The 14,256-nt window shown below is 46.8% G+C and overlaps 1 protein-coding gene across 1 annotated transcript in view; it reads left to right on the top strand.

The window, feature by feature from the left end:
* LOC139408810 (poly [ADP-ribose] polymerase tankyrase-1-like) overlaps positions 1–12,273 on the top strand; it is a 116,636-nt gene extending 104,363 nt beyond the window's left edge. Inside the window, exons 17-27 of the mRNA XM_071153153.1 lie at positions 2,124–2,233; positions 3,412–3,600; positions 3,861–4,233; positions 4,467–4,546; positions 6,537–6,657; positions 8,078–8,175; positions 8,430–8,504; positions 8,657–8,762; positions 9,204–9,390; positions 9,660–9,816; positions 9,961–12,273. Of these exons, the coding sequence (XP_071009254.1) occupies positions 2,124–2,233; positions 3,412–3,600; positions 3,861–4,233; positions 4,467–4,546; positions 6,537–6,657; positions 8,078–8,175; positions 8,430–8,504; positions 8,657–8,762; positions 9,204–9,390; positions 9,660–9,816; positions 9,961–10,047 (1,583 nt within the window). The 3' untranslated portion in view covers positions 10,048–12,273. The remainder of the gene's footprint in view (positions 1–2,123; positions 2,234–3,411; positions 3,601–3,860; positions 4,234–4,466; positions 4,547–6,536; positions 6,658–8,077; positions 8,176–8,429; positions 8,505–8,656; positions 8,763–9,203; positions 9,391–9,659; positions 9,817–9,960) is intronic.
* The last annotated feature ends 1,983 nt before the right edge of the window (positions 12,274–14,256 follow it).

The raw sequence follows: 14,256 nt of genomic DNA, 5'->3' as shown, positions 1-14,256 counted from the left end.
GACATTCTCCCAATCTTCTTCTGGATCATCCAAATGCTCTCTAGCAAACTTCAGACGGGCCTGGACATGTACTGGCTTAAGCAGGGGGACACGTCTGGCACTGCAGGATTTGAGTCCCTGGCGGCGTAGTGTGTTACTGATGGTAGGCTTTGTTACTTTGGTCCCAGCTCTCTGCAGGTCATTCACTAGCTCCCCCCCGTGTGGTTCTGGGATTTTTGCTCACCGTTCTTGTGATCATTTTGACCCCACGGGGTGAGATCATGCGTGGAGCCCCAGATCGAGGGTGATTATCAGTGGCCTTGTATATCTTCCATTTCCTAATAATTGCTCCCACAGTTGATTTCTTCAAACCAAGCTGCTTACCTATTGCAGATTCAGTCTTCCCAGCCTGGTGCAGGTCTACAATTTTGTTTCTGGTGTCCTTTGACAGCTCTTTGGTCTTGGCCATAGTGGAGTTTGGAGTGTGACTGTTTGAGGTTGTGGACAGGTGTCTTTTATACTGATAACAAGTTCAAACAGGTGCCATTAATACAGGTAACGAGTGGAGGACAGAGGAGCCTCGTAAAGAAGAAGTTACAGGTCTGTGAGAGCCAGAAATCTTGCTTGTTTGCAGGTGACCAAATACTTATTTTCCACCATAATTTGCAAATAAATTCATAAAAAATCCTACAATGTGATTTTCTGGATTTATTTTCCTCATTTTGTCTGTCATAGTTGAAGTGTACCTATGATGAAAATGACAGGCCTCTCTCGTCTTTTTAAGCAGGAGAACTTGCACAATTGGTGGCTGACTAAATACTTTTTTGCCCCACTGTAGGTCCGATTGGTCATGAGTGTGTGTAGCCAGATGGCCAGGGCTGTTGGACAAGTCTGCCCTCCCTGTGCCCGTGGAAGGCCGTGGCTCAGTGGAGGGGGGGGCAACAGATGGGTGAGGGTGAACAAACAGTCACAGGAGGCAACCGGGAACGGACCTGGGCTGGGACAACAGTCAACGGCTGACCTGACACAAACCTCACACCACACCATGTGTTTACTACAGTATGGCCTCTCTCTAGGTGGCGGATGATCAGGACAGACGCCCCTCGTTTCATGCGCTCACCCACTTTCTACCGCAGCTTGATTTCACAGTTAAATTAGCAACTTTCGACCGCGCGGCGGAAATTAAGATTGTCTGTGTGTGTGTGTGTGTGTGGTGATTCAACCGTTTAATTACATTTACATGCAATAATACCACTTAAACTTAGTGTCTCTAGTCTATCATTCACTTCCATTCTGCTAACTAGAGGTCCGTGCTGCAGTGGAGGTTTCGGAGGTCTTTAGTCTCCATAACACGGCAGCTCAATTATCTCCCCTAGCAGAACATTAAGTCCAAACACCCTGCTGCTGGGAGAGATGTGTGTGTTTAATAGTGTAAGAAGAGTGTGTGTGTGTGTGTGTGTGCGTGCGTGCGTGCGTGCGTGCGTGCGTGCGTGAGTGAGTGAGTGAGTGCCAGGCAGACATCTCCCCCCCTCATGTTCACACCGTGAAGAGCTGAGAGGAGCGAGAGACCTAATCTATGAGAATGACTTTGATTAGCGGTCTCCTCATTAAAGTAGCAATGAGAGAGTCTGAGAGTGTAAGCGACGCACACGCCCAGAGCCGTGTGTGGATCGGCATCGGGCTGAAGCTAATAATGAGTGTTAATTAGACTGGGTCCTGGAGGGGAGTCAACTAGAGGGAACAGTGTGCTCACCGTGCCTCCAACACACCGCTGCGGAACCGATTTCTGGATTTCTGTTCAATTTCTCACACCATAAATTGCTGCAGTGGTATAGGGTCACTTCTCCTTTGAAGCTGAGCTCGTTTGAGACCTTGAAAGAATACTGAGAAGGAGAGAGAGAGAGCTACGGAGAGAGAGGAAGAGAGAGAGAGCTAGAAAGAGAGAGAGAGCTAGGGAGAGAGGGATTGAGATACCAGTGTCAGATGGAACACTGAGCCCCATGATGCCAGAGTAATCCATTTTGCACCCTTTTCCTCGCAAAGGTCTCTGAAAAGTTTTGGCTGACCAAATGAGGCATTCATGGCAATACATATGAGCACATTTCGGTGTCTGCATTAATCCATTGTGTGCCCCCCCCCACCAGCTGGCTACAATAACCTGGAGGTAGCAGAGTACCTGCTGGCGCATGGAGCTGATGTCAACGCCCAGGACAAGGGGGGCCTCATCCCCCTCCACAATGCTGCCTCTTACGGGGTGAGTGCCATAATCCATCATCTCCAATCCATGGAGCACAGCCCAAAAAGTGGACTATTACTTATAAACACCAGTGTGCCAATGACATTTACTGAGCCAATCAGAGCTCCTCTCTAGTCCTGTTCCCCCACACGGCCTCTCTGTGCTCCCTGCTTATACCAAACACTCTGTTGTGTTCCTGAGTGTGACACATTGTGTCGGGCGTGTAAATGTTGTGCTGTAGAGGTCCCTCCAAGGCCGAAGAATCTCATCAACTTTTCATACAACACTGCGTTTCATCATTCATTTAGTAGTGAAGCACTGCCGTGGCCCATTGAGGGAGGCGCTTTGTGAACACTGGCTGATATGGAGATGATACGGAGAGTGGTCACAGAGAGCGAGAGAGCACAGCAGCACTGACAGGAAACACAACCTCGGTCTAAATCAAACAAGCAAAATAAATGTCCAAGCCATAACCAAACCCTCTGCCACCCTAAATCAAACGCATTCTCAGGGACAAGCCACAACCAAACCTTCTCCCACCCTAAATCAAACGCATTCTCAGGGACAGCTCTGACCATTGCGACGACACAGATGGGGAAACTTGGCCATTTGTTAAGCTAATAGGCAGTCCAAATGGCCGTTGTTTGTGTTCTTTATGCCATTTAGTCCAGTATTAGTGTGTAGGGGCCTGCTGACATGATTAGGCCCAAGCAGGAAGCTCGGAGCAGTCTGTTTTACGTAACAGCCCTGGGTTATGAGATGGCTCTCAGTTCAGTCCAGCGCCTGCTACCCTTGGCATGGGTCCCGAGAACTGCTCCTGCTGCACAACTATCTGCCTGTGTGCTGCTCTGACTTCCATTGTGTAGGTGTGGAGTGTGTGCTCCTTAGGTCCATGGGTCAGCTGGTTGCTGGCAGGCCTCGGCTGACCTTGACTGGGCCTGTCCCGTCTATATTGCATAGGGCCACTGTGTGGGTGTGCGTGACAGTGTGTGGTGATGATGAAATGTCAGTGGGCTCGGCTCAACACTGAGATGATCACAGAACACTAGAAACGTCAGGCGTTGATAGGGTTTCTAAGTTCTCTCTTTCACTAAGTTAAGTCATTGAACTGATTCACTCCATCATTCACTGAAGGATTTGTTTCTTCCGGGTCATTCAGATTTGAGCCTAACGCATCCCTGTTGTTTCTCCCGCAGCACGTGGATATAGCTGCTCTCCTGATCAAGCACAACACGTGTGTGAACGCTACAGATAAGTGGGCCTTCACCCCCCTCCACGAGGCGGCTCAGAAAGGCCGGACCCAGCTGTGTGCTCTGCTATTGGCCCACGGAGCTGACCCTACAATGAAGAACCAGGAGGGACAGACGCCACTGGACCTGGCTACGGTACACACACCCACGCACACACACTTGTAATTACCTCCGGTAAATGGCCTCTCACAAAGTCACTCTGCCCTTTAATTCTGGAATACACAACTGTAGCTTGTTAGGATTTCCATTGTGTTCTGATATTGAGAAGTAATTGACTTTAGGCAATTAAGACCTTCCTTCAGATGAACGCGATAGATGGTTTACTGTGTAAATCAATGAATATGTTTATCATAGTATCCTCATTACATGTCTGTTTCTTGTCTCCTCTGTCTCAGGCTGATGACATCAGAGCGCTGCTGATTGATGCTATGCCTCCAGACGCCCTGCCCAGCTGCTTCAAGCCTCAGGCCACGGTGGTCAGCGCCTCGGTGGTCAGCGCCTCGGTGGTCAGCGCCTCGGTGGTCAGCGCCTCGGTGGGCAGCGTCTCCGTGGTCAGCGGCTCAGTGGGCAGCGGCTCGGTGGGCAGCGGCTCGGTGGGCAGCGGCTCGGTGGTCAGTGCAGCGGACATCTCTCCGGCCTCTACGCCATCCTGCCTGTCTGCAGCCAGCAGCATAGACAACCTGGCCGGTCCCCTCAGTGAGCTCACTGTGGCTGGAGCCACCGGGCCTGCAGACGGAGCCGCCGGGTCCGACAGGAAGGAAGGACAGCGTACGTAACCCTTCCGTCTTTTATATATCACAGATAGAATATGATTCAACTTTGTATCCAGCCAAGAGTGGACATTTTCCCTTGGCATCACCATACAAAGTAGGCCATCAATGTGAAAAATGAAGACTCCCATAATACGGCAATACGTGTGAAAAAGAGTTTGTCTGATTTGTCTGAGTAGACCGTATTTAAGCCGTCATTTGACACTGTCTGTTTTGTGTTTTATTCAACAGCCATCCTAGACATGAACATCAGCCAGTTCCTGAAGAGCTTGGGGTTGGAGCACCTGCGCGACATCTTCGAGAGGGAACAGGTAAATGCACGTATCCTAGTGGTCCCTGTACAAACCAATCACTTTTACTGTTTCCCGTTCATGCACCTCCGTCACTCACGACTAAAAGTCTAAAAAGCTGAACTCTCAGTCAATCTGTCATCCGTGCCGCTCTGTCTGCAGCTGGCCTTTTTACTGGACCGTCAACCAGTCAGCCAGTCAGCCAGTCAGTCAGTTAGTCAGTCAGTCAGTCAGTCAGTAGTATTACTTGCCCCCCTTATGCATAGACAGATCATCTCAGACAGGCTGAAATCAGACTTCACCGTGCTGCATGGCCAGAAACTATGACATTTCCCTCATGCTGCAGAGCAGACTGCACTCTCTCTCTCCCTCCCTCTCCTCCCCTGTCTCTTTCTCTGCCTGTGTCTGCAGCAGCTCAAAGTGCCCCGTGTCTCCGGCAGGGTAGTTTAGACTGACCTCTTCATCCCACCGCTGATTGATTTTAGGGGGATGTTGGGTTCCACGCTGAGCAGCGTGTGGTGTTAGGGGTGTGCGGGACGACATGTCAGGTGAAATCAGGCTGGGGACATGGTAGCCATGCTGGAACAGAGAGGGATCTCATTTGCACATAGATGAGCAGAGGGATCCCTGCAGCGAGGGAACGGGAGCGAGGAGGGAGGTCAGGAGAGGAGAGCAAATCAGACCTTATTCAACCTTCCTGTCTCTCCTAAAGACAAGTTCAGAATCAGAGCAGCCAGGAAAGGAAAGGAAAGGAAAGGAAAGGAAAGGAAAGGAAGAAGTTACATGAAGGAGGGTTTACTGCTAAAGGAAAAAGTTCCAGTCTTTCAGATGTAGAGAAGCTTATGAGATGAAAGTGGAGTTGTTTGTTCTCGTACCAGATTGTTTTTTGGTTTCTCACCATTATCACTGCATTACAGGTTCCCGCTCCAGCTGTTGAGTGTTTTGTTCTATATTTTTATTTTGTTTTATTTTTAATCCCAGCCCCCGTCCCGCAGTTGGCCTTTTGGTAGGCCGTCATTGTAAATAAGAATTTGTTCTTAACTGACTTGCCTAGTTAAATAAAGGTTAAATAACATATATACCACAAGCCTGTCCTCCCCAATTAAGGTGACACCAACCTCCTGTGCTGCGTTATCACATCTGTATGTTAGTCACATGTGGGAAGTTCCTTTTCCTGATTGATTAGACAGGGCCAGTGGCCCGGGTGTCAGTGTGTGACAGACCTGTCTTACTTGTGATGGATAGCCAAGGAGGAGGCTATTTGAGATTGGGAGTGTCAGAGAGAGAAGAGGTGATTCAGCCTTAGAGGATATATGCTCAGGGAATAGAAATTATGAAGTGTGTCCCCCACACACAGTCACTAACCTACCCCACACTCACACCACGGCCTCTTCATAGTTTCTCTATATTACACTCTCTCTATGTGATTGTGTGAGTGTTTGTTTGTCCATATCTGAAGGTTTGTTTTTGGTGAGTAGACTAGATGATGCTGTGTTAAGGGTGAGGATTCTCCAGTGTTGTTGATCAGTGAATATGCATTTGAGTAGTGAGTTACCCATTTAAACCCCTCTCTTCTCCTCAACCACTGGCTAAGTGTATCCCCTCAGTGGCTGGAGAGATTTTACACAACTCCCTGCACTGGCCGGATGAGTGAGGGTTGACACAGACCGAGAGGGAGAGAGATGGCTCTAAACCATATCTTGTCATATCTTGGTAGAAATGGGTCATGGTCGGCTGCAGGGCTAGAAATGGTGGCCAGCAAGTACATTTAACCAGCGAACTAAGATAAATCTACTATTTTTTTCTGGAATTTGTTGATATTCTTCTTTCTGAATGTCACATTATTTGTAGCGATCTGTGACTTGCTATTCTCTGCACTGTCACCGTCTCTTCGTTCTAATGATATTATGATTGGATGCATTTTTTTGGAGAGCCACTCTGATTTGCTGTGTTTAGGATGCTCTGTCTCAGCTCCTGTTCTTGATTGGCTGATTGTTCTGTTTCCGTGCAGATTACACTGGATGTCCTGGCCGATATGGGCCACGAGGAGCTGAAGGAGATTGGGATCAACGCCTACGGTCACCGCCACAAACTCATCAAAGGCATGGAGAGACTCCTGGGAGGACAGCAAGGTCAGAGAGCCAGATCTCAGCCAAGATACTGCCAGCCGGATCGTTTTCCATTCATCTCATCCCTTATTGATTTCATATTTAAGAACTGTCTTATACAGTATATAGTGGCTTAATTGGCCACACTGGCTTAATCACGAGAGTTTAAGGTTATTTTGGAGGGCCGTTTAACCTCTTATGAAGTAATACTAGACATGCACACTGCTGCTTACCCATACCCAATGTCTCTCAGTACAGCCTGCTACTCAGAGGACACCACCTTTAGCTCTGTGTTATTGTGGTTTCTCGTGGAGTTCGACAAATGTATTGAAGTGTCACTCCACTATGACACAGTAATACAAAAGACAGATTTTTTTTTTTAATGTTTTGAAACCACATTGTGGACCAATCAAAATGAGTTATGAGACACTGAAAACAAACAGTCAAGCATGGGACAGGCGTCGTCCACTACTACACTACATATTCTATGTACGCTGCCTGCACCTGCCCGCCCGTCCAGCATCACTACTCTGGACGGTTCTGACTTAGAATATGTGGACAACTACAAATACCTAGGTGTCTGGTTAGACTGTAAATTCTCCTTCCGGACTCACATCAAACATCTCCAATCCAAAGTTAAATCTAGAATTGGCTTCCTATTTCTCAACAAAGCCTCCTTCACTCATGCTGCCAAACAGACCCTTGTAAAACTGACTATCCTACTGATCCTCGACTTCGGCGATGTCATTTACAAAATAGCCTCCAATACCCTACTCAATAAATTGGATGCAGTCTACCACAGTGCCATCCGTTTTGTCACCAAAGCTCCATTTACTACCCACCACTGCGACCTGTACGCTCTCGTTGGCTGGCCTTCGCTTCATACTCGTTGCCAAACCCACTGGCTCCAGGTCATCTACAAGACCCTGCTCGGTAAAGTCCCCCCTTATCTCAGCTCGCTGGTCACCATAGCAGCACCCACCAGTAGCATGCGCTCCAGCAGGTATATCTCACTGGTCACCCCCAAAACCAATTCCTACTTTGGCCGCCTCTCCTTCCAGTTCTCTGCTGCCAATGACTGGAACGAACTGCAAAAATCTCTGAAACTGGAAACACTTATCTCCCTCACTAGCTTTAAGCACCAGCTGTCAGAGCAGCTCACAGATTACTGCACCTGTACATAGCCCATCTATAATTTAGCCCAAACAACTACCTCTTCCCCTACTGTATTTATTTATTTATTTATTTTGCTCCCTTATTTCTACTTTGTGGGAAAAAATAAAACAAGTACAGTGGACAAAAGGTCAATTAGGCAATTTATAGAGAAACGTCTTCGTTGGAGGATGAGGTAGCGGGCTTTGGTGCGGGCATTTACATTGTTACCTGATACAATTTCACATGATTAATTATTTTCATATGCTGTGTTCTCGTCCCTCTGCTCCAGGTGCTAACCCGTACCTCACGTTCCACTGTGCCAGTCAGGGTACGGTGCTCATAGACCTGGCCACTGACGATAAGGAGTTCCAGTCTGTAGAGGAGGAGGTATGTGCTATAACTATAGCTCTCCTCTACCATGTAAACACTGCAAACGTAGCCCTGATTTGTTCCAAGGGCTACTTGCTCAGTCGGCAGCGCAACGATGCAGATCATTTCCTCAATCAAACGGACAATCGAAAACAGGCCTTTGTTCAATTAGATTATATCTGTGTTAGAAGTGGACACGGTCGACTTAGGAGAAGTAAGGACATCGGACCAAAAGCTCTGTCATAACAGCTCTGTCTTTACCGTCCTCACAGTTGCAAAGTACGATCCGAGAGCACCAGGACGGCGGCAACGCAGGTGGGGTCTTCAGCAGGTACAACATCCTAAAGGTGAGTCGTTGGCGTCTGGAGAGGAGACGACCTCCCCAAATCCCGATTCCTCCTCAATAAACACCTCTCTAATAACACTGGTAATAAGACGAAGATTTGAGCACGTGGGCAGTTCTGTTGAGTCTGACTGTGTGCGCTCTGTCCGTCTGTAGATCCAGAAGGTGGTGAATAAGAAGTTGAGGGAGAGGTACTCGCACAGACAGAAAGAGATCGCTGACGAAAATCACAACCACCACAACGAGCGCATGCTCTTCCACGGTAGTTTTTCATTTACCCAGTACCTCTACCATTTACCCAGTACCTCTACCATTTACCCAGTACCTCTACCATTTACCCAGTACCTCTACCATTTACCCAGTACCTCTACCATTTACCCAGTACCTCTACCATTTACCCAGTACCTCTACCATTTATCCAGTACCTCTACCATTTACCCAGTACCTCTACCATTTACCCAGTACCTCTACCATTTACCCAGTACCTCTACCATTTATCCAGTACCTCTACCATTTACCCAGTACCTCTACCATTTACCCAGTACCTCTACCATTTATCCAGTACCTCTACCATTTACCCAGAACCTCTACCATTTACCCAGTACCTCTACCATTTACCTATCGTTTCTGTTGAAGAGAGACATTTCTCTTACAACTTTTGTTTCTGAATGAGGGTTGCCCCCCCCCCCCCTTCCTCTGCCAGGCTCTCCATTCATCAACGCCATCATCCATAAGGGTTTTGACGAGCGGCATGCCTACATTGGAGGCATGTTCGGCGCGGGCATCTATTTTGCAGAGAACTCCTCCAAGAGTAACCAGTACGTGTACGGGATAGGAGGGGGCACGGGCTGCCCTACTCACAAAGACCGCTCCTGCTACGTCTGCCACAGGTCAGACTCACTCCAGACGTTCCTTATTGATGTGTGATGTGTAGCCTGTTCTGCAAGCAGAGGCTGTGTGTATGCTGCTGTTTCTAATCCATCTGGTGTTGTGTATTGCAGCCAATTGTATGTGCTGTTCCGATGTGTGTGTGTGTGTTATGAATGATCTCAAGTTGTGTAATGTTCTGGCGTGTGTTGTTGTTTATTACAGGGAGGTGTGTGTTTTGTTCTAATGTGTGTGTGTGTGTATGTGTGTGTTGGGTTGTTGTGTGTTGCAGGCAGTTGTTGTTCTGCAGGGTGACCCTGGGTAAGTCCTTCCTCCAGTTCAGTGCCATGAAGATGGCCCACGCCCCCCCTGGACACCACTCTGTGATTGGCCGGCCCAGCGTCAATGGACTGGCCTACGCAGAGTACGTAATCTACAGAGGAGAACAGGTCAGTCTAACACACACACACCTTTCACAAGAGCCACGGTACCACAGTGCAAGTCTGTCGAAAAGCACATATTGTAGATGTGTTGAGACTGTATGGTTGGTGTTTATAATGACAATGATTGTCCTCTCCCACTGTATTCCTCAGGCTTACCCAGAGTACCTAATCACGTATCAGATCCTGAAGCCAGAGAGCACACCCTCATCCACAGCCGGAGAAGAACAGAAGTCCTAGTCCAGACTGAACCAGACCAACTCACACCCACCTTTACTGGGAAAGAACCAACCACAGAGACTCTTACCAGAAACACTTCACACATTCTGGGCTGAGCCGGGACAAACCCCAGCCCCTTAACTCAACTCTACACCATTGGAAAGATTTCTTTCCTCCACTTGTTTTGTTGTTGTTCCATTTCACTATAAACGACCAGTTTCTCACAACCACCACCCATTTATTCTTTCCTCATCCTACTTCAGTGTTTACATGAAAATGTTGCCTTCCCGGGAAATCGTCTCAAGTCATGTTGTCGCCCCCTAGTGCCCATCTCCCGGTCTCTCGCTCATGGTTGCTCTTTGTTGTCACTGGTTAAGGCCAAATAGAGAGAACCAAATGGATAATGGTTAGGTCAGACATTGGGACTCAAAGCTCATTGGTTAGTGGTTAAGGTTATAGATGAGTACTCATAGCTCATTGGTTAGTGGTTAAGGTTAGAGATGGGGACTCACAGCTCATTGATGAGCAGTTAGGGTCTGTGATGAGGACCCATGCCAGTCTGCCTTTACCTGAGTGTTAGCTGCCCTAATGAAGCCGGGCAGAGGCTTCTCTACCTATCCCTCAGACAAGGATAGAGATTAGGGTGGGTGTAGTAGTGCATATACTAGCCTCACTCAGAGCCATGTGTCTTCAACAAGCCTGGCAAGGGAAGCTGCAGTATACAGACCCCGAACACAGATCATGTGTTATTAAAAAGACAACCAATGGCCTCTCCCTTTCCTTTCCAGCACACTAATATTTTAAGCAAAAAACTCATAAAAGCATTAGACCTCATTTATGAAATTAGCTCTGTATTATTTTATGATTATTTTCAAGTTGGTTTTACGTTATTGTTTTGACTTTTAGAGATGTGTACACTATAATGGGACCATGTCAAAACGGGGGACCTGCCGGTTTTTGACCCCTTTCTGATTTTAAAAAACAAAATGTAAGTTGAGGTGATACATAGTATTCCTCTCTGGGACCATTAAGGGTTTTCTCTCCATTCCTGGATTTGATGGAACATCCTCTAAAAGGTTTCAGATTGGGAACAAAAAGCAAGTGGGATTGAGACTCGAATGGAGTTATGTGAGAAAGTACAGCGAGCTATGACACCTGTAAAACTCTTATAATTACTATTATTTGTATTATTATAACGTTACTTTGCACAAGAAAACACTGAACATCGGACTTTTCATGACCATTGCCCATCCAGTCAAGCTCATCTTTTAATGGATTTGCACTTTTTAACGGGAATGATTTTTAAGTTATTTGAAAATTAATTGAAAATAACGTTGAAAAAAAAGATGTCCAGTATTGTACAGTGTGTAGCAGACGATGCCTTTGTAAAGCTCACCATGTTGTTAACGGATGAAGAGTGGGCTGTATTAGTACTGTAAATTAAGTGGGGGTTTTTGTGGATCTTTTATGCTTTGGGTTTTTTCTGGGATGAAATAGATTTTTTTTAGTTGAGTGAGTTTCTCAATTGTACCGTCTTAAGATTGTACCTGGATGAACTGTTTGCAGCTGTGTTTTTCATATTTTCTTAGTCACTATTTGCCATATTCGTCCCTCTGCTCTTTGTCCTCTTTCTGAGGCGTAAACAATAACTTTTCTTACTTCCTGGTGGATTTGTCTACCATCCTCTGGGAGATGGCAGTTTGAAGCGACAGAAGTAGTAGTGGCTGATTTGAATTGAAAGACGGTGTCTCGGTCTCCTCTCACTAGCTGGGCTCTATCTGCATCTTGCTGCTGTGGTACTGTGCTTTCCCTATTGTTTCCACTGCTAGGATCACTAGTCCTCCATAACTGCCTGTGCTTTGACCGGAATGTTAACGCATCTGTTACTACAGCCTGGAGTGATTCCCAAATGGCAATTATGTGTCCCAAATGGCGCCCTAAACCCTATATAGTACACTATTGGCATTGGTCAAAGGTTATGCACTATATAAGGAATAGGGTGCCATTTGGGATGGAACCGTGGTCTCAATCTCCCCCCCGCGTTCCTTCAGACCAACAGCGCCTGGAGAGAGCCTCGCTGCCTCTACCTACTTCCTACTACAGTTCTTATCTTATTTTACCACCGGTTCATTTTGTTTTCCTGGTGCTGAAAGATCCTGCAATGACCCACTCACAGCTGATCTGCAGACTAATGTAACACTCCTCAGTGTTGTAGAGTCTTAATAAAGTACATAACTTCACATCCGACCAATGCCTATTCCCTACTACTTTTCTCACGATGAAGTAGTTCACTGAAGATTGTTCGGTCTTAATGTTAGACTTTGAATGGCTTTTGTTGAAGTTAAATGCACAGCATATAAGTGTCCCACTTAAGGAGCAGGGCCTTGTATTGGCTACACTACATACTGTACAGGACATTCATGGAAATGTCTAGATTAGACACTGAAACAGTATTGTCCATGCTATGCATTCCTGTAGAGGGTAAAATTCATTTCATTAGACACTGAAACAGTATTGTCCATGCTATGCATTCCTGTAGAGGGTAAAATTCACTAGACGCTAAATCCGTATTGTCCATGCTATGCATTTCTGTAGAGGGTAAAATTCACTAGAAACTAAATCTGTATTGTCCATGCTATGCATTCTTGGAGAGGGTAAAATTCACTAGACACTGAAACAGTATTGTCCATGCTTTGCATTCCTGGAGAGGGTAAAATTCACTAGACACTGAAACAGTATTGTCCATGCTTTGCATTCCTGGAGAGGGTAAAATTCATTAGACACTGAAACAGTATTGTCCATGCTATGCATTCCTGGAGAGGGTAAAATTCATTAGACACTGAAACAGTATTGTCCATGCTATGCATTCCTGGAGAGGGTCAAATTCACTAGACACTGAAACAGTATTGTCCATGCTTTGCATTCCTGTAGAGGGTAATTGATTTCCTGCAAAGTGGGGGAGATGAATAGGTGTGAGGACAGAGTTGACCATTACCTCAGCGATCCCATGCAGGAAAAGACGGATGTTTAATCAATCCTCTCATTCAGAAGGCCCATTAGAAATCAGTCGGTCAAACCAAGCAATCTATCCTCCTGTTTGTCACACAGAGCTAAATTGTATTCTCTGCTAGATGATGTGGATGGACCTAGAGCTTGTATGATGATGTGTTTATTATGCATAGTGTATAGGCCTATACATATATGGAGGGGATATGCTCACAGGCCACCCCCAGGTGGTGAAGGTAGGAAACAACACCTCCACTTCGCTGATCCTCAACACTGGGGCCCCACAAGGGTGCGTGCTCAGCTCACTCCTGTACTCCCTGTTCACCCATGACTGCGTGGCCAATCACTCCTCCAACTCAATCATCAAGTTTGCAGACAACAGTAGTAGGCTTGATTACCAACAATGACGAGAGCCTACAGGGAGGAGGTGAGGGCTCTGGGAGTGTGGTGCCAGGAAAATAACCTTTCACTCGACATCAACAAAACAAAGGAGATAATTGTGAACTTCAGGAAACAGCAGAGGGAGCACCCCCTTATCCACATCGACGAGACCGCAGTTAATAAGGTTGAAAGCTTCCAAGTTCCTCGCGTACACATCACTGACAAACTGAAATGGTCCACCCACACAGACTGTGTGGTGAAGAAGGTGCAACAGGAGGCACCTTAAACCCTCACAAACCTTTACAGATGCACAATTGAGAGCATCCTGTTGGGTTGTATCACCGCCTGGAATTGCAACTGCACCGTCCGCAACCGCAGGGCTCTCCAGTGGGTGGCATGCATCACCGGGGGAAAACTACCTGCCCTCCAGGACACCTACAGCACCTGATGTCAAGGGAAGGCCAAAATGATCATCAAATCAAATGTATTTATATAGCCCTTCGTACATCAGCTGATATCTCAAAGTGCTGTACAGAAACCCAGCCTAAAACCCCAAACAGCAAGCAATGCAGGTGTAGAAGCACGGTGGCTAGGAAAAACTCCCTAGAAAGGCCAAAACCTAGGAAGAAACCTAGAGAGGAAGCAGGCTATGAGGGGTGGCCCGTCCTCTTCTGGCTGTGACGGGTGGAGATTATAACAGAACATGGCCAAGATGTTCAAATGTTCATAAATGACCAGCATGATCAAATAATAATAATCACAGTAGTTGTCGAGGGTGCAGCAAGTCAGCACCTCAGGAGTAAATGTCAGTTGGCTTTTCATAGCTGATCATTAAGAGTATCT

This window comes from Oncorhynchus clarkii, chromosome 5 (assembly GCF_045791955.1).
Source record: "Oncorhynchus clarkii lewisi isolate Uvic-CL-2024 chromosome 5, UVic_Ocla_1.0, whole genome shotgun sequence".
Taxonomy (NCBI): Eukaryota; Metazoa; Chordata; class Actinopteri; order Salmoniformes; family Salmonidae; genus Oncorhynchus; species Oncorhynchus clarkii.
Note: the sequence above shows the minus strand (reverse complement) of the source record. Positions and strands in the feature narration are given on the sequence as shown.